The sequence below is a fragment of the Pristiophorus japonicus genome, chromosome 7 (assembly GCF_044704955.1).
Source record: "Pristiophorus japonicus isolate sPriJap1 chromosome 7, sPriJap1.hap1, whole genome shotgun sequence".
NCBI lineage: Eukaryota > Metazoa > Chordata > Chondrichthyes > Pristiophoridae > Pristiophorus > Pristiophorus japonicus.
The window spans coordinates 195,330,885-195,354,955 of NC_091983.1; the positions used below are offsets into that span (position 1 = coordinate 195,330,885).

The 24,071-nt window shown below is 47.0% G+C and overlaps 1 protein-coding gene across 4 annotated transcripts in view; it reads right to left on the minus strand.

The window, feature by feature from the left end:
- Positions 1–24,071, minus strand: part of ak9 (adenylate kinase 9) — a 702,269-nt gene that overhangs the window by 520,480 nt on the left and 157,718 nt on the right. For all 4 annotated transcript variants that reach the window (XM_070885675.1, XM_070885673.1, XM_070885672.1 and 1 more), the window contains exon 12: positions 23,782–23,962. In XM_070885675.1, coding sequence (XP_070741776.1) covers positions 23,782–23,962 — 181 coding nt within the window. The remainder of the gene's footprint in view (positions 1–23,781; positions 23,963–24,071) is intronic.

The following is a 24,071-nucleotide window of genomic DNA, read 5'->3' on the forward strand; positions in this document are numbered from 1 at the left end:
TCAATCTATCATCATAAGGTAACCCCCTCATTTCTGGAATCAGCCTAGTGAATCGTCTCTGTACCCCTTCCAAAGCTAGTATATCCTTCCTTAAGTAAGGTGACCAAAACTGCACGCAGTACTCCAGGTGCGGCCTTACCAATACCTTATACAGTTGCAGCAACACCTCCCTGCTTTTGTACTCCATCCCTTTCGCAATGAAGGCCAACATTCCATTTGCCTTCCTGATTACCTGCTGCACCTGCAAACTAACCTTTTGGGATTCCTCTGCACCACAGCATGTTGTAATTTCTCCCCATTCAAATAATATTCCCTTTTACTGTTTTTTCCCCCAAGGTGGATGACCTCACACTTTCCGACATTGTATTCCATCTGCCAAACCTTAGCCCATTCGCTTAACCTATCCAAATCTCTGAGTCCTCTACACAACCCGCTTTCCCACTAATCTTTGTGTCATCTGCAAATTTTGTTGCACTACACTCTGTCCCCTCTTCCAGGTCATCTATGTATATTGTAAACAGTTGTGGTCCCAGCACCGATCCCTGTGGCACACCACTAACCACTGATTTCCAACCGGAAAAGGACCCATTTATCCCGACTCTCTGCTTTCTGTTCGCCAGCCAATTCTCTATCCATGCTAATACATTTCCTCTGACTCCGCGTACCTTTATCTTCTGCAGTAACCTTTTGTGTGGCACCTTATCGAATGCCTTTTGGAAATCTAAATACACCACGTCCATTGGTACACCTCTATCCACCATGCTTGTTATATCCTCAAAGAATTCCAGTAAGTTAGTTAAACATGATTTCCCTTTCATGAATCCATGCTGCGTCTGCTTGATTGCACTATTCCTATCTAGATGTCCCACTATTTCTTCCTTAATGATAGTTTCAAGCATTTTCCCCACTACAGATGTTAAACTAACCGGCCTATAGTTACCTGCCTTTTGCCTGCCCCCTTTTTTAAACAGAGGCGTTACATTAGCTGCTCTCCAGTCCGCTGGTACCTCCCCAGAGTCCAGAGAATTTTGGTAGATTATAACAAATGCATCTGCTATAGCTTCCGCCATCTCTTTTAATACCCTGGAATGCATTTCATCAGGACCAGGGGACTTGTCTACCTTCAGTCCCATTAGTCTGTTCAGCACTACCTCCCTATTGATAATGATCATCTCAAGGTCCTCCCTTCCCACGTTCCTATGACCAGCAATTTTTGGCATGGTTTTTGTGTCTTCCACTGTGAAGACGGAAGCAAAATAATTGTTTAAGGTCTCAGCCATTTCCACATTTCCCATTATTAAATCCCTCTTTTCATCTTCTAAGGGACCAACATTTACTTTAGTCACTCTTTTCCGTTTTATATATCTGTAAAAGCTTTTACTATCTGTTTTTATGTTTTGCGCAAGTTTACTTTCGTAATCTATCTTCCCTTTCTTTATTGCTTTTTTAGTCATTCTTTGCTGTTGCTTAAAATTTTCCCAATCCTCTAGTTTCCCACGAACCTTGGCCACCTTATACGCATTGGTCTTTGATTTGATACTTTCCTTTATTTCCTTGGTTATCCACGGCTGGTTATCTCTTCTCTTGCCGCCCTTCTTTTTCACTGGAATATATTTTTGTTGCGCATTATGAAAGAGCTCCTTAAAAGTCCTCCACTGTTCCTCAATTGTGCCACCGTTTAGTCCTTGTTTCCAGTCTTAATGTAACCTCACTTTTAAAAAAAGGAGGGAGAGGGGAAACAGGGAATTATAGACCAGTTAGCCTGACATCGGTAATGGAGAAAATGTTGGAATCAATCATTTAAAGATGTAATAGCAGCGTATTTGGAAAGCAGTGACAGGATCGGACCAAATCAGCATGGATTTATGAAAGGGAAATCATGCTTGACAAATCTTCTAGAATTTTTTGAGGATGTAACTAGTTGAGTGGATAAGGGAGAACCAGTGGATGTGGTGTATTTGGACTTTCAAAGGGCTTTTGACAAGGTCCCACACAAGAGATTAGTGTGCAAAATTAAGGCACATGGGATTGGGGGTAATGTATTGATGTGGATAGAGAACTGGTTGGCAGACAGGAAGCAAAGAGTAGGAATAAACAGGTCCTTTTCAGATTGGCAGACAGTGACTAGTGAGGTACCGCAAGGTTCAGTGCTGGGACCACAGCTATTTACAATATACATTAATGATTGAGATGAAGGAATTGAATGTAATATCTCCAAATTTGCAGATGACACTAAGCTGGGTGGCAGTGTGAGCTGTGAGGAGGATGCTAAGAGGCTGCAGGGTGACTTGGGCAGGTTAGCTGAGTGGGCAAATGCATGGCAGATGCAGTATAATGTGGATAAGTGTGAGGTTATCCATTTTGGTGGCAAAAACAGGAAGGCAGATTATTATCTGAATGGTGACAGATTAGTAAAAGGGGAGGTGCAATGAGACATGTTAGATGCAGGAAGAATGTTCCCGATGTTGGGGAAGTCCAGAACCAGGGGGCACAGTCTAAGGATAAGGGGTAAGCCATTTAGGACTGAGATGAGGAGAAACTTCTTCACACAGAGAGTTGTTAACCTGTGGAATTCCCTACCGCAGAGAGTTGTTGATTCCAGTTTGTTGGATATATTCAAGAGGGAGTTAGATGTGGCCCTTACGGCTAAAGGGATCAAGGGGTATAGAGAGAAAGCAGGAACGGGGTACTGAGGTGAATGATCAGCCATGATCTTATTGAATGGTGGTGCAGGGTCGAAGGGCCGAATGGCCTACTCCTGCACCTATTTTCGATGTTTCTATGTTACCTGTGTGTCATGGTACATCAGTGATTGAAAGTAGGCATGCAGGTACAGCAGGCAGTTAAGAAAGTAAATGTTGGCTTTCATAGCGAGAGGATCTGAGTATAGAAGCAGGGAAGTCTTGCTGCAGTTATACAGGGCCTTAATGAGAGCACACCATTGTGCACAGTTTTGGTCTCCTAATCTGAGGAAAGACATTCTTGCTATTGAGGGAGTGCAGCGATGGTTCACCAGACTGATTCCCGGGATGGCAGGACTGACATATGAAGAAAGACTGGATCGACTAGGCTTATATTCACTGGAATTTAGAAGCATGAGAAGGGATCTCATAGAAGCATATAAAATTCTGACGGGATTGGAGAGGTTAAATGCAGGAAGAATGTTCCTGATGTTGGGGAATTCCAGAAGCAGGGGTCACAGTCTAAGGATAAGGGGTAAGCCATATAGGACCGAGATAAGGAGAAAGTTTTTTACCCAGAGAATTGTGAAGCTATGGAATTCTCTACCACAGAAAGTTGTTGAGTCCAGTTCGTTGAATGTATTCAAAAGGGAGTTACATGTGGCCCTTATGGCTAAAGGAATCGGGTGTATGGAGAAAAGGCAGGCGTGGGGTACTGAAGTTACATGATCAGCCATGATCATATTGAATGGTGGTGCAGGCTCGAAGGGCCGAATGATCTGCTCCTGCACCTATTTTCTATGTTTCTATAAAGACCCATTTTTGGAAGGCAAAAAGCAGTACAGGAATAGCTACAGAAGCCAGCCAGTGTTCGGGACACAAGCTGCAAGCAAGGAAAGGGCCTACAGTCAACCTCAGAAGACAGCCGAGGAATTGGTGATTGAGGCGTGCGAAAGCATGGCTTTATGCTAAACATTCGTAAGACAAAGGTCCTCCACCAGACTGTCGTCGCTGCTCAGCACTGTCCCCCAGTCATCAAGATCCACGGCGCAGCCCTGGACAACGTGGACCATTTCCCATACCTCGGGAGCCTCTTATCAACAAGCGCAGACATTGACGACGAGATTCAACATCGCCTCCAGTGCACCAGTGCAGCCTTCGGCCACTTGAGGAAAAGATTGTTTGAAGACCAGGCCCTCAAATATGCCACCAAGCTCATGGTCTACAGGGTTGTAGTAATACGCACCCTCCTAGCTCAGAGACTTGGACCATGTACAGTAGACACCTCAAGTCGCTGGAGAAATACCACCAACGATGTCTCCGCAAGATCCTGCAAATCCCCTGGGAGGACAGACGCACCAACGTTAGCGTCCTCGACCAGGCCAACATCCCCAGCATTGAAGCACTGACCACACTTGATCAGCTCCGGTGGGCAGGCCACATTGTTCACATGCCAGACACGAGACTCCCAAAACAAGCATTCTACTCAGAACTCCTTCACGGCAAACGAGCCAAAGGTGGGCAGAGGAAACGTTACAAGGACACCCTCAAAACCTCCCTGATAAAGTTCAACATCCCCACTGACACCTGGGAGTCCCTGGCCAATGACCGCCCTAAGTGGAGGAAGTGCATCCGGGAAGGCGCTGAGCACCTTGAGTCTCATCGCCGAGAGCATGCAGAAATCAAGAAGCGTGCGGCAAACCTGTCCCACCCCACCTTCCACCTGTGACAGGGACTGTGGTTCTCATATTGGACTGTTCGGCCACCTAAGGACTCAGTTTTAGAGTGGAAGTAAGTCTTCCTCGATTCTGAGGGACTGCCTATGATGATGATGTATGTTTGTTCCAGCCAAATCATAGAAGTGTTTTGTGATTGGGCCTGGGTAACTTTATATTTAACAGTCAAATCACGGACGAGTTTAATTTTGTCAATGCAAATTACCCTTCCATAGGGTATTCTGGGTTTGTTCGTCCCACATTGATCGTAGTGATTTATACCAGGGAGGTATTTGTGTGTCTGTTTAATGAAAAGAACAAATCTTGATTGAGCCAAAACCCTGTGCCGTGTGTAATTTTGTTCTTATAAATCCTGACATCAAAGAACTGTATAACGGGGGACTAGGTATTTAGAAACCCTTACAAGGTCTATTTTAATATTTATATTACTATCCAATTCAGAGCATTCCACAGCTGGAACATAAACAACATCCACAGGAGTATCGATTGATGTGAAATAGTCATTTGCCAGCTCTGACATAACGTGAGAATCTGTCCCAAACTGTCTTTCATTGGCCCTTTACGATCTTTAACTGTTCACTATCGTAGCTGAAAAAGCTCTTGATGTTATGACCACAATTGTGCACCATCTTCTTTTCCAGAGAGCTCATCGCTACTCTAATGGTTGTGACTAAATATTGGGAAGAACGAATCAATTGTCTTCGGTTCCCGCCATAAATTCTGTTCTCTCGCCACCGATTCCGTCCTCTCCCCAGCAACTGTCTAAGACTAAACCAGATCATTCACAACCTTGCCATCCTATTTGACCTGAAATGAGCTATCAACCACATATCACGCCATCACCAAGACCGCCTATTTCCACCTCCGGAACTTTGCATGACTCCGTCCTTGCCTCAACTGATCTGGTGTTGAAACCTTCATCCAAGTGTTTGTTACCTCTATACTTGACTATTCCAATGCTCTGCTGGTCAGGCATCTTCCATCCTCCATAAACTTGACCTCAACCAAATCAATGCTGCCCAAGTCCTAACTCACACAAAGTCCCGTTTACCCCAATGCTCGCTGAGCTACATTTTAAATTCTCATCCTGGTTATCAAATCGCTCCATGGCCTCCCCCTCTCTTTCTGTAACCTCCTCTAGCCCTACAACCCTCCAAGATATTTGCATTCCTCCAATTCTGGCCTCTTAGTCATCCCTGTTTTTAATCGCTATGCTATTGGTGGCCATACCTTCAACTGCCAAGTACCTAAGCCATGGAATTCCCTCCCTTAATTCAGCTACCCGTATCCTAACTCGCACCAAGTCATGCTCACCCATCACCTCTGTGCTCGCTGGCCTACATTGGCTTCCAGTTAAGCAACTCCTCGATTTCAAAATTCTCATCCTTATTTTTAACTCTCTCCATGGCCTTGCACCCTCCCGTGATCGCATGATCGGGGCCCAGGAGAGGCAAAGGTTCGGGGCCCAGAAGAGGCGAGGGCCCAGGGAAAGCCCACACTGCGGTCTATGGACAGTAGGAATATGTGGGCACACTTGGTCCATGCAGCAGAGCTTGATCTCCAGTTGTCTTGGCTAACCTTTGTTAATGGATCAAGACCTAGCTCTAAGCCCACGTTAAAAGAATCCACACAAAGGCATCTTCCTTCAATATGCAGTTTGGGACCTGGAATATCAGGTCTCTCATGGAAACACCTGCAAACTCATCCCTTTTTGGCATGGAAGCATGTCATCCTCGACACGAGGGACTGCCTAATACTATACAGGTTGAACCTCCCTTATCCAGAACCCTCGAGACCTGGCCTGTTCTGGATAAGGGATTTTTCTGGATGAGGGTTGGTCACATTAAATTGGATGGCAGAGTTACTGAGCAAGGGAATATCGGGGCTGGTTGGCTTGGGGCTGGGAGTGCGGCAGAGAGATCATGGGGAGGGGGCAGTGGTTCGCGGGGTCAGGCCAGCGATTACGGGAGTCGGCAGCGAGGAACAACTTCAATTTGTTCATGTCTGAGGAAGGACATTGTTGCTATTGAGGGAGTGCAGCGAAGGTTCACCAGACTGATTCCCGGGATGGCGGGACTGACCTATCAAGAAAGACTGGATCAACTGGGCTTGTATTCACTGGAGTTCAGAAGAATGAGAGGGGACCTCATAGAAACGTTTAAAATTCTAATGGGTTTAGACAGGTTAGATGCAGGAAGAATGTTCCCAATGTTGGGGAAGTCCAGAACCAGGGGTCACAGTCTAAGGATAAGGGGTAAGCCATTTAGGACTTATTACTAGGGGGATCAAGGGGTATGGCGAGAAAGCAGGAATGGGGTACTGAAGTTGCATGTTCAGCCATGAACTCATTGAATGGCGGTGCAGGCTAGAAGGGCCGAATGGCCTACTCCTGCACCTATTTTCTATGTTTCTATGTCAATGTTTCTATGTCGGAGTTCTACGCATGCGCCACCCGGTGGCTGGGAATGGTTGTGGACGAGGGGTCGTTCCGGATAAGGGAGTTCTGCAAGGGAAGTTCAACCTGTACTATACTAATAATCTCCTCCAGCCCCACAACGCCGCCCCTCCCACAACCCCCGAGATGTCTGCCCTCATCGAATTCTGCCCTCTTGAGCATCCCTGATTATAATCACTCAACCATTGGTGGCCATGCCTTCTGTTGCCGAGGCCCCCAGCTACCGCCTCGCTACCTCTCTTTCCTCCTGCAAGACGCTCCTTAAAACATACCTCTTTGACCAAACTTTTGGTCATCTGCACTAATTTCTACTTATGCAGCTCGGAGTCAATTTTTAATCTCATAATACTCCTGTGAAGCGCCTTGGGACTTCTCACTATGTTAAAGGCGCTATATAAGTGCAAGTTGTTGTTGTTGTAAACCTCTCCGCCTCTCTACCTCGCTTTCCTCCTTAAAAACAGCCATGGTTTAGTTGGTAACATTCTCGCCTGAGTCAGAAGGTTGTGGGTTCAAGTCCCACTCCAGAGTCTTGAGCACAAAAATCTAAGCTGACACTGCAGTACTGCACAGAAGAAGTGCTGCACTGTCGAAGTTGCCGTCTTTCAGATGAGACGTTAAATCGAGGCCCCGTCTGCTCTCTCAGGTGGACGTAAAAGATCCCATGCCACTATTTTGAAAAGAACAGGGGAGTTATCCCCGGTGTCCTGCCAATATTTATCCCTCAATCAACATCACTGTAACAGGTTATCTGGTCATTATTACATTGCTGTTTGTGGGAGCTTGCTGTGTGCAAATAGGCTGCCACGTGTCCAACATTACAACAGTGACTACACTTCAAAAAGTACTTAATTGGCTGTAAAGCCGTTAGGGATGTCCTGAGGTCATAAAAGATGCTATATAAATGCAAGTCTTTCTTTCTTCTTACCTCTGAATAAACTTTTGGTCATCTGCCCAAATATCTCCTTATGTGGCATGGTGTGAAGCGCCTTGGAACGTTCTATTACATTAAAAGGTACTATATAAATATAAATAGATATAAAATGTTTTGTCTCCTTGATTTGCAATTGATACTTATCCCTGTTCTCCTGCGAGTTAAGTTCCTTAAGTATATAGAATTCCTTCTGCTTCAATCTAATTTGTCTCTGCAAATTTCTTGGCAGCCATAATGATTTTGTTCTACCATGAATCCTCCCTTTAACCATTGGGATATGCATGGCTTCATTCTGTTTGAGAATGGTTTCGAAGAGAATCTAAATGTCCTCAGTATTCAATTTCCTATCTAGTTACCGAGGTTGCCTGGTCCCCTTTGTAAAATGAGCCCTCTTAAAATCATGGACCAGCATTAGATTCGCTACAACCTTTGATTGACCAATAAGATTAAATAATCATTAATGACTTTCTGACTGTTTTAAAGCATTATGCCATTACACATAGGATAAACTGTGAGGCCCCAGACAGCCAGCACATATTAGATAATGGCCCATAGTAAAAATTAAAATTCAGCAGCCACAAATGCAGAAGCAATTACGAATACATCAAGTTGAAAACATGCCCCTCAAATGGGCTCCAATGAGCTATCATTGTCAGCCCTGATTGGAATTCAAATTCAGAAGCCTGGAATTTCAGAAAAACTTTGAAGAAAAATGTCTTCAAATTTCAGGCGCAGATCTCTATTCCAATAGGATTGGGATGCCTCACACTGAATATGTTGCCCAAAAGCAGAAATTTCTGGAAAAATTGTTTGCAGCCCCACGTGACTTCGTAAGACCCAGTGAATGGTAGAGGTTGAGGATAAAAACATAGAAACAGAGAAATTAGGTGCAGGAGCAGGTCATTCGGCCCTTCGAGCCTGCACCGCCATTCAATAAGATCATGGCTGATCATTCAACCTCAGTACCCCTTTCCTGCTTCCTCTCCATACCTCTTAATGCCTTTGGCCGTAAGGGCCATATCTAACTCCCTTTTGAATATATTTAATGAACTGGCCTCAACAACTTTCTGTGGTAGAGAATTCCACAGGTTAATCACTCTCTGAGTGAAGAAGTTTCTCCTCATCTCGGTCCTAATTGGCTTACCCCTCATTCTTAGACTGTGGCCCTTGGTTCTGGAACTCCCCAGCAACCGGAACATTCTTCCTGCCTCTAACCTGTCCAATCCCGTCAGAATTTTATATGTTTCTATGAGATCCTCTCATTCTTCTAAACTCCAGTGGATACAAGCCCAGTTGATCCAGTCTCTCCTCATTTGTCAGTCCTGCCAACCCGGGAATCAATCTGGTGAACCTTCGCTGTACTCCCTCAATAGCAAGAACGTCCTTCCTCAGGAGATTAGGAGACCAAAACTGAACACAATATTCCAGGTGTGGCCTCACCAAGGTTCTGTACAACTGCAATAAGACCTCCCTGCTCCTATACTCAAATCCTCTAGCTATGAAGGCCAACATGCCAGTTGCCTTCTTCACCGCCTGCTGTACCTGCATGCCAAACTTCAATGACTGATGTACCATGACACCCAGGTCTTGTTGCACCTCCCCTTTTCCTAATCTGTCACCATTCAGATAATATTCTGTCTTCCTGTTTTTGCGTCACATTTATCCAAATTATACTGCATCTGCCATGCATTTGCGCACTCAACTAACCTGTCCAAGTCACCCTGCAGCCTCTTAACATCCTCCTCACAGCTCACACCACCACCCAGTTTAGTGTCATCTGCAAACTTGGAGATATTACACTCAATTCCTTCATCTAAATCATTGATGTATATTGTAAATAGCTGGAGTCCCAGCACTGAACCCTGCGGCACCCCACTGGTCACTGCCTGCCATTCTGAAAAGGACCCGTTTATTCCGACTCTCTGCTTCCTGTCTGCCAACCAGTTCTCTATCCACGTCAGTACATTACCCCCAATAACCATGTGCTTTGATTTTGCACACTAATCTCTTGTGTGGATCTTGTCAAAAGCCTTTTGAAAGTCGAAATACACCACATCCACTGGTTCTCCCTTGTCCACTCTACTAGTTACACCTTCAAAAAATTCTAGGAGAGTTGTCAAGCATGTTTCCCTTTCACAAATCCATGCTGACTTGGACCGATCCTGTCACTGCTTTCCAAATGCGCTGCTATTTCATCTTTAATAATTGATTCCAACATTTTCCCCACCACTGATGTCAGACTAACCGGTCTATAATTCCCTGTTTTCTCTCTCCCTCCTTTTTTTTTAAAAGTGGTGTTACATTAACTACCCTCCAGGCCATAGGAACTGAACCAGAGTCAATAGAATGTTGAAAAATGATCACCAATGCATCCACTATTTCTAGGGCCACTTCCTTGAGTACTCTGGGATGCAGCTTATCAGGCCCTGGGGATTTATCGGCCTTCAATCCCATCAATTTCCCTAACACAATTTCCTGACTAATAAGGATTTCCTTCAGTTCCTCCATTTCGCTAGACCCTCGAACCTTTAGTATTTCTGGAAGGTTATTTGTGTCTTCCTTAGTGAAGACAGATCCAAAGTATTTGTTCAATTGCTCTGCCATTTCTTTGTTCCCCATTATAAATTCACCTGATTCTGACTGCAAGGGACCTACCTTGGTCTTCACTAATCTTTTTCTCTTCATGGGATTGGGGGTAGTGTGCTGACATGGATTGAGAACTGGTTGTCAGACAGAAAGCAAAGAGTAGGAGTAAATGGGTACTTTTCAGAATGGCAGGCAGTGACTAGTGGGGTACCACAAGGTTCTGTGCTGGGGCCCCAGCTGTTTACATTGTACATTAATGATTTAGACGAGGGGATTAAATGTAGTATCTCCAAATTTGCGGATGACACTAAGTTGGGTGGCAGTGTGAGCTGCGAGGAGGATGCTATGAGGCTGCAGAGTGACTTGGAAAGGTTAAGTGAGTGGGCAAATGCATGGCAGATGAAATATAATGTGGATGAATGTGAGGTTATCCACTTTGGTGGTAAAAACAGAGAGACAGACTATTATCTGAATGGTGACAGATTAGGAAAAGGGGAGGTGCAACGAGACCCGGGTGTCATGGTACATCAGTCATTGAAGGTTGGCATGCAGGTACAGCAGGCGGTTAAGAAAGCAAATGGCATGTTGGCCTTCATAGCGAGGGGATTTGAGTACAGGGGCAGGGAGGTGTTGCTACAGTTGTACAGGGCCTTGGTGAGGCCACACCTGGAGTATTGTGTACAGTTTTGGTCCCCTAACTTGAGGAAGGACATTCTTGCTATTGAGGGAGTGCAGCAAAGGTTCACCAGACTGATACCCGGGATGGCGGGACTGACATATCAAGAAAGACTGGATCAACTGGGCTTGTATTCACTGGAGTTCAGAAGAATGAGAGCGAATCTCATAGAAACATTTAAAATTCTGATGGGTTTAGACAGGTTAGTTGCAGGAAGAATGTTCCCAATGTTGGGGAAGTCCAGAACCAGGGGTCACAGTCTAAGGATAAGGGGTAAGCCATTTAGGACCGGGATGAGGAGAAACTTCTTCACCCAGAGAGTGGTGAACCTGTGGAATTCTCTACCACAGAAAGTTGTTGAGGCCAATTCACTAAATACATTCAAAAAGGAATTAGATGTAGTCCTTACTACTAGGGGGATCAAGGGGTATGGCGAGAAAGCAGGAATAGGGTACTGAAGTTGCATGTTCAGCCATGAACTCATTGAATGGCGGTGCAGGCTCGAAGGGCGAAATGGCCTACTCCTGCACCTATTTTCAATGTTTTTATGTTTCTATGGGCACAAGTTTCCACAAGAAAAAAAACGGGCGCCCCTCCGAGCTGGGCGCCCGTTTTTCACGCCTAAAACGGCGCCTAAAAAAATCCTCTGTATTCTGCACCTACTTACAGGTCCTCTGGCCCTCGGCGCAGCCAGCACGAGCTGTGGGGGGGCGGAGCCAGGTCCCGGCACTGAAAACAGTGCCGCGATCTCTGCACATGCGCGCTACAGTCGGCACGCAAGTGCAGTAGCTCCAGGCGCTGAACTGTGTGGGAGGGGCCCGAAGCACGCAGCCCCTAGCCCTGGCCCAATGGCCTCACTGGGGCTCCTCCCACGGCCAGCTCCTGCTCCCCGCCTGACCAGACCCGAGACCCGCTCCCCCCCTCCCCGCCCCGACCCCCGCTCCCCCCCCGCCCCGAGACCCGCCCCCCCCCCCCGCCCGACCCGACACCCGCTCCCCCCCCCGCCCCGACCCGACACCCGCGCATCCCCCCCGCCCCCGCCCCGGTCCCCCGACCCGACCCCCGCCCTCTCTCTCCCTCCCTCCCCCTCTCTCTCTCCTCCCTCCCCTCCCTCTCTCTCTCTCCCTCCCTCCCCCTCCTCCCCCCTCCTCCTCCTCCCTCTCCCCCTCTCCCTCCTCCTCCCTCCCCCCACTCCCTCTCCCCTCCCTCTCCTCCCCTCCCTCTCCCTCCCTCCCTCCCCCCTCTCCCCCCCCTCTCTCTCTCTCCTCCCCCTCCCTCTCTCTCCTCCCCCTCTCCTCTCTCTCTCCCTCCCCCCTCCCCTCTCTCTCTCCTCCCACCCCCCTCTCTCTCCCCCCTCCTCTCTCTCTCTCCTTCCCCTCCTCCCCTCTCTCTCTCCCTCCCCCTCTCTCTCTCTCCCCCCCTCTCTCTCTCTCTCCTTCCCCTCCTCCCCTCTCTCTCTCCCTCCCCCTCTCTCTCTCCTTCCCCCCCCCCTCTCTCTCCCTCCCCTCCTCTCTCCCTCCCCCTCTCTCTCTCCATCCACCCCCTCTCTCTCTCTCTCCTCTCTCCCCCCCCCCTCCCTCCTCCCCCTCCTCCCTCTCCCTCCCTCCCTCTCTCCCCCCTCTCCCTCCCTCTCTCCCCCCTCTCTCTCCCCTCTCTCTCTCCCCTCTCTCCCTCCCCCCCTCTCTCTCTCCCTCCCTCCCTCTCTCTCTCCCTCCTCTCTCTCTCTTCTCTCTCTCTCCCCCGCCCTCCCTCTCCCTCCCACCCTCCCCCTCCTCCCTCCCCCTCTCCCCCCTCCCTTCCCCTCCCTCCCCTCTCTCTCTCTCCCCTCCCCTCTCTCTCCCTCCCCTTTCTCTCTCTCTCCCTCCCCTCTCTCTCTCTCTCCCCTCTCTCTCTCTCCCTCCCCTCTCTCTCCCTCCCCCCTCCCTCTCTCTCTCTCTCCCTCCCCTCCCTCTCTCCCTCCCTCCCTCCCCCTCTCCCCCTCTCCCCCCCTCCTCTCTCTCTCTCTCTCCCTCCCTCCCCCTCCCTCTCTCTCTCTCTCTCTCTCTCTCTCTTCCCCCTCCCGCTCAGCGGCACGAACGGCTGCAGAATTCTCCCTGGCTGAAGCACTTTCACACAGGTAGGAAGATGGTTTATTTAATCTTTTCTTGGCTTATAAATGTTTATTCAGGTTGGATTTATTTGTATAATATTTGTAGAAGTATAAATAAGGATTTATTGTCGAATTTAATGAGTTCCCTTCCCCCCGCCTCCTCGTTCTGGACACCTAATTTGTAACCTGCGCCTGATTTTTTAATGTGTAGAACAGGTTTTTTCAGTTCTACAAAAATCTTCACTGGCTCCATTCTACTTTAGTTTGGAGTACATTTTCACTGTGGAAACTCAAATCAGGCGTCAGTGGCCGGACACGCCCCCTTTTGAAGAAAAAATTCTGTTCTAAACTAGAACTGTTCTACCTGACTAGAACTGCAGAAAAAAAATGTGGAGAATTGCGATTTCTAAAATCGTCCGTTCTCCACCAGTTGCTCCTAAAAATCAGGCGCGAATCATGTGGAAACTTGGGCCCCATATATCTATAGGTGCTCTAGTCCAGGGTAAGTAGAAGCCTAACAATACAAGCACTGTAATGTTGGTTTGACAATTAGCATATGATCTCTACAAGAAAGGGTTTAGAAGGGTAATTCTGGTGTGAAGGTTTCGGAATGAACGCTTAGTGAGAGATCCTTTGGAGTATTTATTCCAACTTTTGCAAAAAAGCAGCTATTGAAAAGACGACGGCCATTAATGAATATTTGCACTTCTTCACTCTGCTGAACTAAATAAGGAAAATAAAATCTGGTTGAAATCCCAATTCTCACTAAAGGATGTCCTGCAGGCAATTAAATTATGCAAACTGAATAATCCCTGATCCAGAAATGTGTCTTTATAAGAAATGCTCTCCAGAATTAGTGTTGCAATTCTAGATCTTACAATAGAAAATGAGTCCCTGAGAAGGTCATTTAGGAGAGTTTCATCTACTCATTGTTGACTCCATGGAGTCGCTTTCGCTATCAAGAACGAGCTGGTCGACTGCCTTAGAGACTGCGGGAATAGCGAACTTCTCATGACTCTCCAACTCACCCTATCCCGGAACCAGTGCGCCACTGTCATCAGTGCATACGCCCCAACACTCAATGCAACAGATGAGGGTTTTTACTCCAGCCTTGAAAAATCCCTGTCCCGCGTCCCTACGGACAACAAACTGATCCTCCTCGGCGATTTCAACGCCAGGGTTGGCAAGGACACAGACCTCTGGGGAAGCGTGATTGGCAGAGAGGTGGTAGGGAAAACCAACTCCAGCGGTACCCTGTTCTTGACAAAATGCCTAGAACACGACCTTGTCATCACTAACGACTTGTTCCACAAGAGGGACAAGTACAAGGCATCGTGGCAACACCCTCGTTCCAAACACTGACACCTGCTCGACTATGTCATCATTCGAGCCAGGGATCGCATGGATATGCGCATCACCCGCACCATGACAGGAGCTGACGACTGCTCGACAGACCACCGCCTAATCCGTTCCATCATCAACATCAATCGCAGTGTCGCAGAAAAATCAATGCCGGGGCACTCAAAGACGCAGCTAATAGAGCCTATACAGCCAGCGTCTCACTGCTAACCTGACGACCCTTGATGAATCCGAGACGCAGAATGCCCACAGCGCTTGGTCTGCCCTGCAGGCCACCATAACCAATGCCTGCGAAGAGCCGCTCGGTCACTCAACCAGGAAACACCAGGACTGGTTTGATGAGAATGACTTGGAGATCCAAGAGCTAATAAATCGCAAGCGCAGAGCATTTCTGAACCTAAAACAACCCAACTCGGGAGCAACAAAGCAGCATTACAGACGGCTTATGTCCGAAGTCCAACAAAAAACCTGAGACCTAAATAGATGGTGGGTGGAGAAAGCACAGGAGATTCAGCAGCTGGCCGACAGCCAGGATGTGCAAGGATTCTTCACTGCAGTTAAAGCCACCTACGGCCCAAGCACCCAAGACCCCACCCTACTGCTGGCCAAGAACGGGAAGACACTCATCAAGGACACCGAGGCAGTCAGGACCTGCTGGAAGCAGGACTTCAAAGATCTCCTGAACCGAGACTCTGCCTTTGACTCGAGTGTCCTTGACTTCATCCCGCAGCATGCTACCCGCCACCATCTCAGCAAAGCCCAGCCCTGCACGAGGTCGAAAAGGCCACCCGTCAGCTCAAGAACAACAAGGCAACGGGAGCGGATAGAAATCCTGCTGAGGCACTAAAGTATGGCGGAGAGGCACTATTGGCATGAATGCATGACCTCATCTCTCTCATCTGGAAAGAGGAGGGCATGTCGGGAGATCTCAGAGATGCAGTAATCGTAACCATCTTTAAAAGAGGGGACAAATCCGACTGCGGCAACTACAGAGGAATCTTCCTGTTATCAGCCACTGGGAAAGTTGTCGCTAGAATCCTCCTCAACCGTCTTCTCCCTGTCGCTGAGGAGCTCCTCCCGGAGTCACAGTGCGGAAATAGTCCACCACGGGATACAACGGACAGGATCTTTACGGTGCGACAGATGCAAAAAAACTGCAGGGAACAGCACCAACCCTTGACCTTACAAAGGCCTTTGACACTGTCAACCGCGAGGGACTATGGAGCATCCTCCTCCGTTTTGGCTACCCCCAAAGGTTTGTCACCATCTTCCGCCTGCTCCACGACGACATGCAGGCTGCGATCCTGACTAACGGATCCATTACAGACCAATCCACGTCCGGACCAGGGTTAAGCAGGGCTGCGTCATCGCGCCAACCCTCTTCTCGATCTTCCTCACTGCAATGCTCCACCTCACACTCACAAAGCTCCCCGCTGGAGTGGAACTAAACTACAGAACCAATGGGAACCTGTTCAACCTTCGTCGCCTCCAGGCCAGATCCAAGACCATCCCAACATCTGTCGTCGAACTACAGTACGCGGACGATGCTTGCGTCTGCGCACATTCAGAGACTGAACTCCAGGTCATAGTCAACATCTTCATTGAGGCGTACGAAAGCATGGGCCTTAAACTAAACATCTGTAAGACAAAGGTCCTCCACCAAACTGACCCCGCCACACAGCACTGTCCCCCACTCATCAAGATCCACGGGGTGACCCTGGACAACGTGGACCACTTTCCATACCTCGGGAGCCTATTATCAGCAAAGGCAGACATCGACGACGAGGTTCAACACCGCCTCCAGTGCACCAGTGCAACCTTCGGCTGACTGAGGAAGAGAGTGTTCAAAGACCAGGCCCTCAAATCTACCACCAAGCTCATGGTCTACAGGGCTGCAGTGATACCCACCCTCCTGTATGGCTCAGAGATGTGACCATATACAGTAGACACCTCAAATCACTGGAGAAATATCACCAACAATGTCTCCGCAAGATCCTGCAAATCCCATGGGAGGACAGACGCACCAACGTTAGCGTCCTCGATCAGGCCAACATCCCCAGCATCGAAGCACTGACCACACTCGACCAGCTCCGTTGGGCGGGCCACATTGTTCGCATGCCTCACACAAGACTCCCAAAACAAGCGCTCTACTCGGATCTCCTACACGGCAAGCGAGCCTCAGGTGGGTAGAGGAAATATTTCAAGGATACCCTCAAAGCCTCCTTGATAAAATGCCACATCCCCACCGACACCTGGGAGTCTCTGGCCAAAGATCGCCCTAAGTGGAGGAAGAGCATCCGGGAGGGTGCTGAGCACCTCGAGTCTCGTCGGTGAGATCATGCAGAAAACAAGCGCAAGCAGCGTGCGGCAAACCAGTCCCACCCACCTTTCCTTCAACGACTGTCTATCCCACCTGTGACAGGGATTGTAATTCCCGTATTGGGCTATTCAGTCACCTAAGAATTCATTTTAGAGTGGAAGCAAGTCTTCCTCGATTTCGAGGGACTGCCCATGTTGATGATAATGATCATTTAGGAGCGGTTCAGCTACTCATTGTTTAGTCATCTTCTTAGATAACAAAATAGTGTTAGTGAACCAATGCAGAGTTTAAAGCTTGCAGTGATAAATTGCACAGAGCAGATTTCACTTGTTTTCTACCTGTAGCAGAATCATAAATATGACTTTGCTACAACTAGTGAAGCAAAGGAATTTTTCTCTGAGTGCCTATACTGGCTGACCCAATAGTAACATCACTTGCCTAGATAGCTATCAAGGGCTGTAGTGATATAAACTACATGTTCTATGACTGTCTATCGCGGGTTAAAGGTTCCTATTCACTGTAGCAGTATTGACATTTGTAGATATTAGCCTGGGCATTGCTCCTGAAAATGAAATTGATTTGTGACCAAAAGGTGTGCGATTGTTAGACCCTGACACTTTCTCACCAACCATTCAAGTCACCCTTGAACAAGGATCAATCAGTTGATTTTGCAGTCATTTACAGAATATTCTCAATGAAATCCTCTATTTACTCTGGGAGTTGAAACTGTTTAACTGGCAGTATCAAAAAATGATTTAAAAAAGGAGACAGACAAAAAGCAGGAAACTATAATAAGAACTATAATAAGAACTCGACATGGACACCTTGTTTTAAGGGGAACCTCTATAGGTTAAATGGTCCTGTATATATTCTACCCCACGCTCACCCCTAAAAAGAGAATAAAAGCAAGACCCGAAAAGCCTTTAGTGAAGACGGTGAAGTAAGGACTCCCAAGGGTGGATACCATGCATACTTCGGTAACACTCTTGGTCCCGGTCCGAACGTGAATTGAGTCGCTGGTGGATCCGTTGGTCAAGATCACGGTTTGCATGTCATCGTGAAGCAGGCGTAGGATGGTGACAAACTTTTGAGGGCAGCCGAATTTGAGGAGGATGCTTCATAATCCCTCACGGTTGACAGTGTCGAAGGCCTTTGTGAGGTCAAAGAAGGCCATGTACAAGGGTTGGTGCTGTTCCCAGCATTTCTCTTGGATTTGCCGCGCGGTGAAGATCATGTCCATTGTGCCACTTAGTGGGCGGAATCCTGGGAGAAGCTCTTCAACCACAGAGAGAAGGCGATTGAGGAGGATTCTTGCGATGACTTTCCCTGTGGCCGACAGCAGGGAAACTCCTCTGTCGTTACCACAATCGGACTCATCACCTTTCTTGAAGATGTTCAAAATTACGACATTTCTGAGATCTCCTGACTTGCTCTCCTCCTTCCAGATAAGAGAAATTAGGTAATGTATTCGTGCCAATAGTGCTTCTCCGCCACATTTTAGTGCTTCGGCAGGGATTCCATACCTTGGGAGCCTACTGTCAACAAGGGCAAACGTTGATGAGGAAGTCCAACACCGCCTTCAGTGTGCCAGTGCAGCCTTCGGTTGCCTGAGGAAGAGAGTGTTTGAAGATCAGGACCTCAAAGCCGACTACAGAGGTCTACAGAGCAGTAGTGATACCCGCCCTTCTATATGCTTCAGAGGCATGGACTATGTACAGCAGGCACTTCAAAACACTGGAGAAGTACCACCAATGCTGTCTCTGCAAGATCCTGCAAATCCATTGGCAGGATAGGTGCACCAACGTCAGTGTTGTCACTCAGGCCAACATTCCCAGCATCGGAGCATTGACCACGCTCGATCAGCTCTGGTGGACGGGCCACATCATCCGCATGCCCGATATGAGACTCCTAAAACCAGCGCTCTTCTCGGAGCTCCGACACGGCAAGTGGGCCCCAGGTGGGCAGAGGACACCCTCAAAGCCTCCTTGAAAAAGTGTAATATCCCCACCAACACCTGGGAATCCCTGGCCCAAGACCGCTCAAAGTGGAGGGGAAGCATCCGGGAAGGCGCCGAACCCTCGAGTCTCATCGCCAGGAGCAAGCTGAAGCCAAGCATGGACAGTGGAAGGTGCGCACAGCAACCCAAGCATCCCACCCACCCGTTCCTTCAACCAACTTCTACCCCACCTGTGACAGAGATTGTAGATCCCGCATTGGACTCATCAGTCACCTGAGAACTAATTTTTAGTGTGGAAGCAAGTCATCCTCGACTCTGAGGGACTGCTAAAGAGAACACTCTTGGGTAGTTCAGGAAAAGAGAAGAATAAGAAGTGTTGCTCGTGCACGCCAGCTGTCTGTCCGATCGTGTCCGGTACAAGCTACTTGTCATGGTCATATGTTTTTACTGTATAATTAGTGTGTCATATTCCGTCCTAAACTCTGATTGAACACAATATACCCACCATATTGGTTTGCACTCAATCCTGATTATTTGAAAGATCAGATTTAAGTTCATCTCAACACTTTGTGATGAATGGTTTGAGTCTAGACATTCTGAAAATCAAAATTCTCTTGTAAATTCAGTTTGTTACCAAACGCTCATTTGCTTGAACAGAGCTCATACAATGACAAACTTTCGGATGAAGTGATGCACTAAAGGCAAGAGCTGTGGATATTTGTGGCGAGGAAGCTCTTCAATACAAATCTGAAATCTAGGCACGGGCAGTGTCCAATGGCCACAGAAGTAAATTGACCTGAGTAGTTTTGTCAGTGAAATTTACTGACCTTGAGGATAACTAATATTGATGATGGCACTTGAATCTAAGCCAGGATTTACGAAGAAAAGAAAATAAGCAAAATGCTCAATGATCATGATGAGAAAATCATATTAGGACAAGAGGATAAAAATGCCAATTTAGAACTAGCATAGAAGACTCATGTGTCAGCCAGTAATTTCAGATATGTTACAATGGTAGAGGATTGGCTAACTAACAGAAAACAGAGAGTCGGGATAAATGGTTCATTCTCAGGTTGCAACTAGTAATTAGTGGGGCGCTGCAAGGATCAGTGCTGTGACCCCAACTATTTACAATCTATATTAACGACTTGGAAGAAGGGACTGAGTGCAATGTAGCCAAGTTTGCTGACGATACAAAGATGGGAGGAAAAGCAATGTGTGAGGAGGACACAAAAAATCTGCAAAAGGACATAGACAGGCTAAGTGAGTGGGCAAAAATTTGGCAGGTGAAGTATAATGTTGGAAAGTGTGAGGTCATGCACTTTGGCAGAAAAAAATCAAAGAGCAAGTTATTATTTAAATGGAGAAAGATTGCAAAGTGCTGCAGTACAGCCAGACCTGGGGGTACTTGTGTATGAAACACAAAAGGATAGTATGCAGGTACAGAAAGTGATCAGGAAGTCCAATGGAATCTTGACCTTTATTGCAAAGAGGATGGAGTATAAAAACAGGGAAGTCTTGCTACAGCTATGCAGGATATTGGTGAGGCCACACCTGGAATACTGCGTGCAATTTTGGTTTCCATATTTATGAAAGGATATACTTGCCTTGGAGACAGTTCAGAGAAGGTACACTAGGTTGATTCCGGAGATGAGGGGGTTGACTTATGAGGAAAGGTTGAGTAGGTTGGGTGTATATTCATTGGAATTTAGAAGAATGAGAGGTGATCTTATCGAAACATATAAGATTATAAGGGGGCTTGACAAGGTGGATGCAGAGAGAATGTTTCCACTGATGGGGGAGACTAGAACTAGAGGGCATGATCTTAGAATAAGGGGCCACCCATTTAAAACTGAGATGAGGAGAAATTTCTTCTCACAGAGGGTTGTAAATCTGTGGAATTCGCTGCTTCAGAGAGCTGTGGAAGCTGGGACATTGAATAAATTTAAGACAGAAATAGACAGTTTCTTAAATGATAAGGGGATAAGGGGGAATGGGCAGGGAAGTGGATCTGAGTCCACGATCGGATCAGCCAAGATCATATTAAATGGCGGAGCAGGCTCCTGGGGCCGTAAGGCCTACTCCTGATCCTATTTCTTATATTATGTTCTTATGTTGTGCCTTCCAAACACTACTATAGCTAAACCATTAAATAAAATGCAAATCGCATCTGCCAGGTAACAATGTTCAAACCACCCTGCCCTACCTTTTCTTACTCAATTCCTCAAGTACCATCATCTACTAGGCTCCAATTGTAACCAGTGACAAATAGCGTAATGTTCAAGTTATGTTCAGAGCTCTTATTTCTTTGATTACACAGTCACAGAGGCTGTCATTTGAGCCGTTTCAGTGCTGTGACAGGGCGGAAACCTGATTGAAAGGGTTCAAACATGGAGTCAAGTGTAAACTAACAATCTGGAATTCTTCCAAAAAACTTTTAGTAACACACAATTAGCCCTCAATTTGCATGTGAACAGCAATATCTAGGCTCAGAAAATTATACAATCATAGAAACTTACAAAAGAGAAGGAGGTCCTTTGTGTCTGTGCCGGATCTTAGAAAGAGTGATCCAAATTAGTCCCACTCCCCTGCTCTTTCCCCATAGCCCTGTATTTTTTTCCTTTTCAAGTATATACCCATTTCCTTTTGAAAGTTATTATTGAACCTGTTTCCACCACCCTTTCCGGCAGTGCATTCCAGATCATAACAACTCACTGCATAATAATATTCTCCTGATCGCCCCTCTGGCACTTTTACCAATTATTTTAAATTTGTGTCCTTTGATTACCAAACCATCTGCCAGTATGACCAGTTTCTCTTTATTTATACTATTAAAATCCCTTAAATTAAATTAGTGCACATCACTAGTTTCTCACATATCTCAGCAATTGCCACCACTAGCAATGGTGGAATAAGCTGTATCTCCATTTTGCTTAAAACTAAATTCAACAAGAATGATTGCAGAGACTAAGGGCCAAAGTTTCCACATGATTTGCGCCTGATTTTTAGGAGCAACTGGTGGAGAACGGACTATCTTAGAAATCGCAATTCTCCACATTTTTTTTCTGCAGTTCTAGTCAGGTAGAACAGTTCCACTTTGGAACAGAATTTTTTCTTCAAAAGGGGGCGTGTCCGGCCACTGACGCCTGATTTGAAAGTTTCCACAGTGAAAACGTACTCCAAACTAACTTAGAATGGAGCAAGTGAAGATTTTTGTAGAACTTAAAAAACCTGTTGTACACATTAAAAAATCAGGCGCAGGTTACAAATTAGGCGTCCAGAACGAGGTGGGGGGGGGGGGGGGGAAGGGAAGTCATTAAATTCTACAATAAATCCTTATTTATACTTCTACAAATATTATACAAATAAATCCAACCTGAATAAACATTTATAAGCAAAGAAATAAACCATCTTCCTACCTGTGTGAAAGTGCTTCAGCCAGGGAGAATGCTGCAGCAAGCCTCACAAAACGAGGCAGCCTTTCCCGAACGCCGGGAGGGGGAAGGAAGCCGTTCCAGACAGCCGGCCGGCGGGCGGGCAGGCGGGAGGGAGGGGACCGACCGACCGAACCGGGGGGGGGGAAGGAAGCCGTTCCAGACAGCGGGCGGGCAGGAAGCTGTTCCAGACGGCGGGAGGGAACCGACCGCCGACCGAACGCGGGGGGGGGGGGGGGGGGGAGGAAGCTGTTCCAGACGGCGGGCGGGAGGGTACCAACCGACCCAACGCAGGGGAGGAAGCCGTTCCAGACGGCGGGGAGGGACCAAACGCAGGGGGGGTGGGGGGAGCCGTTCCGGGCGGGCGAGCGGGGGGAGGGGGGGGAGTGCGGGCCCGACCGACCGAACGCAGTGGGGATGGGGAGGGGGAGGAAGAAGTTCCAGACGGCGGGAGGGAGGGAGGATAGGAGCCAGAAGGCTGCAGGAAGCCTCAGAAATTGAGGAGCCATTTCCCGACGGTAAAAGGGGAGGTCGTCGGGAAACGGCTGCCTCAACTTTCTGAGGCTTCCTGCAGCCTTCTCAGTGCTGATGTGCTGATGGCAATGTGCTTTTATTAAAAAATGTTCAAAAACTAAACAGCTACAAAGAACTACAAAAATGGCCGAGTGCCAATGTTTCCTTCACACTGCGCGTGCGTGAACGCTCCAACGCGCACGCGCAGCGTTGCCGGCAGGAAAAAAACTAATTTAAATAGTACCCGTCCCCTCCCAAATTTCCCAAATTTGTGGAGGCCAGGCAGCAGGTGGCTTGCTCTTCTGATTGTCTGCAGTCAGCACCTACTGGAAAGCCACTGGAATTTGGGAAAAAAAGCAGAGGAATGATTCTACCTTCAGAGAAATAACATCAAATCTTTCTAAACAGAAATGATTAGTAAAAACAATAGGGCTTTCATAAAGAGGAAGTGGGTGGAATCATTAGAGAATACTATACAGAAAAATTACTTTGGTTCAACCCTTTAGTGCTAAGTTGGGAAAATGAACAGTGCACATGAACATATAGCCCGCAAGTAAACTTGCAATACTACAATTGAAAATCAATTTTTCAGATTAGATTCAATACATTTCTGTATGAAAAATAGTTACAAGTCATTAAGTCAACAAGTATTCAAATATTTTCGCAAACCTCAAAAACAATGTTAATTATATGATGATCCTGAACAGCAAGCCTTTGTATTTCAGCTGGAGATTTAAATAGAAGTGGAAAATAAGTGTTTAATTCAGATTCCACAAGTTAGATTCAAATCACAGGGCTGCCTGATATTCAAATCTGCTAGTCTCACTTGTGACAAATTCCACAATTCCGAAAGCTGGCTACTAGAAAGAGGAGATCATGATTAGCATAATACCTAAATTCTCACCAAGAAGAGGGTCCTCAGAGGGACATTGATGATGGGTACCAATGCTGTTGCAAGCAAAGTTATAAGTAAATCAATATAAAAGTGGATAAATTGTACATAAGAATCACATGCCATAGAATGGAGCTGTGCAATCATTTTACCTTTGCACCATATTTCTGTGCAATCAATTTGCAGAGAGTGGTCTTTCCAGTAGATTTTGGGCCCGATATTGCAACCTTACAAGGTGTGCAAGGCTGTGGAGGGAGAAGATATGGCCGAGGATTGGAGAGAAACTTATTCAAAGCTTCTTCAGATGAAAGGAAATACATTTTGTCCAAAAAGCTGCAAAATAGATCAAAATTACAAACACTAGATATATATTTGAACTTAGGCGTAGGATAGGGTTAATAATAGGAATCTGTTACAGACCCTCTACAGGGCAAGGGAAGGA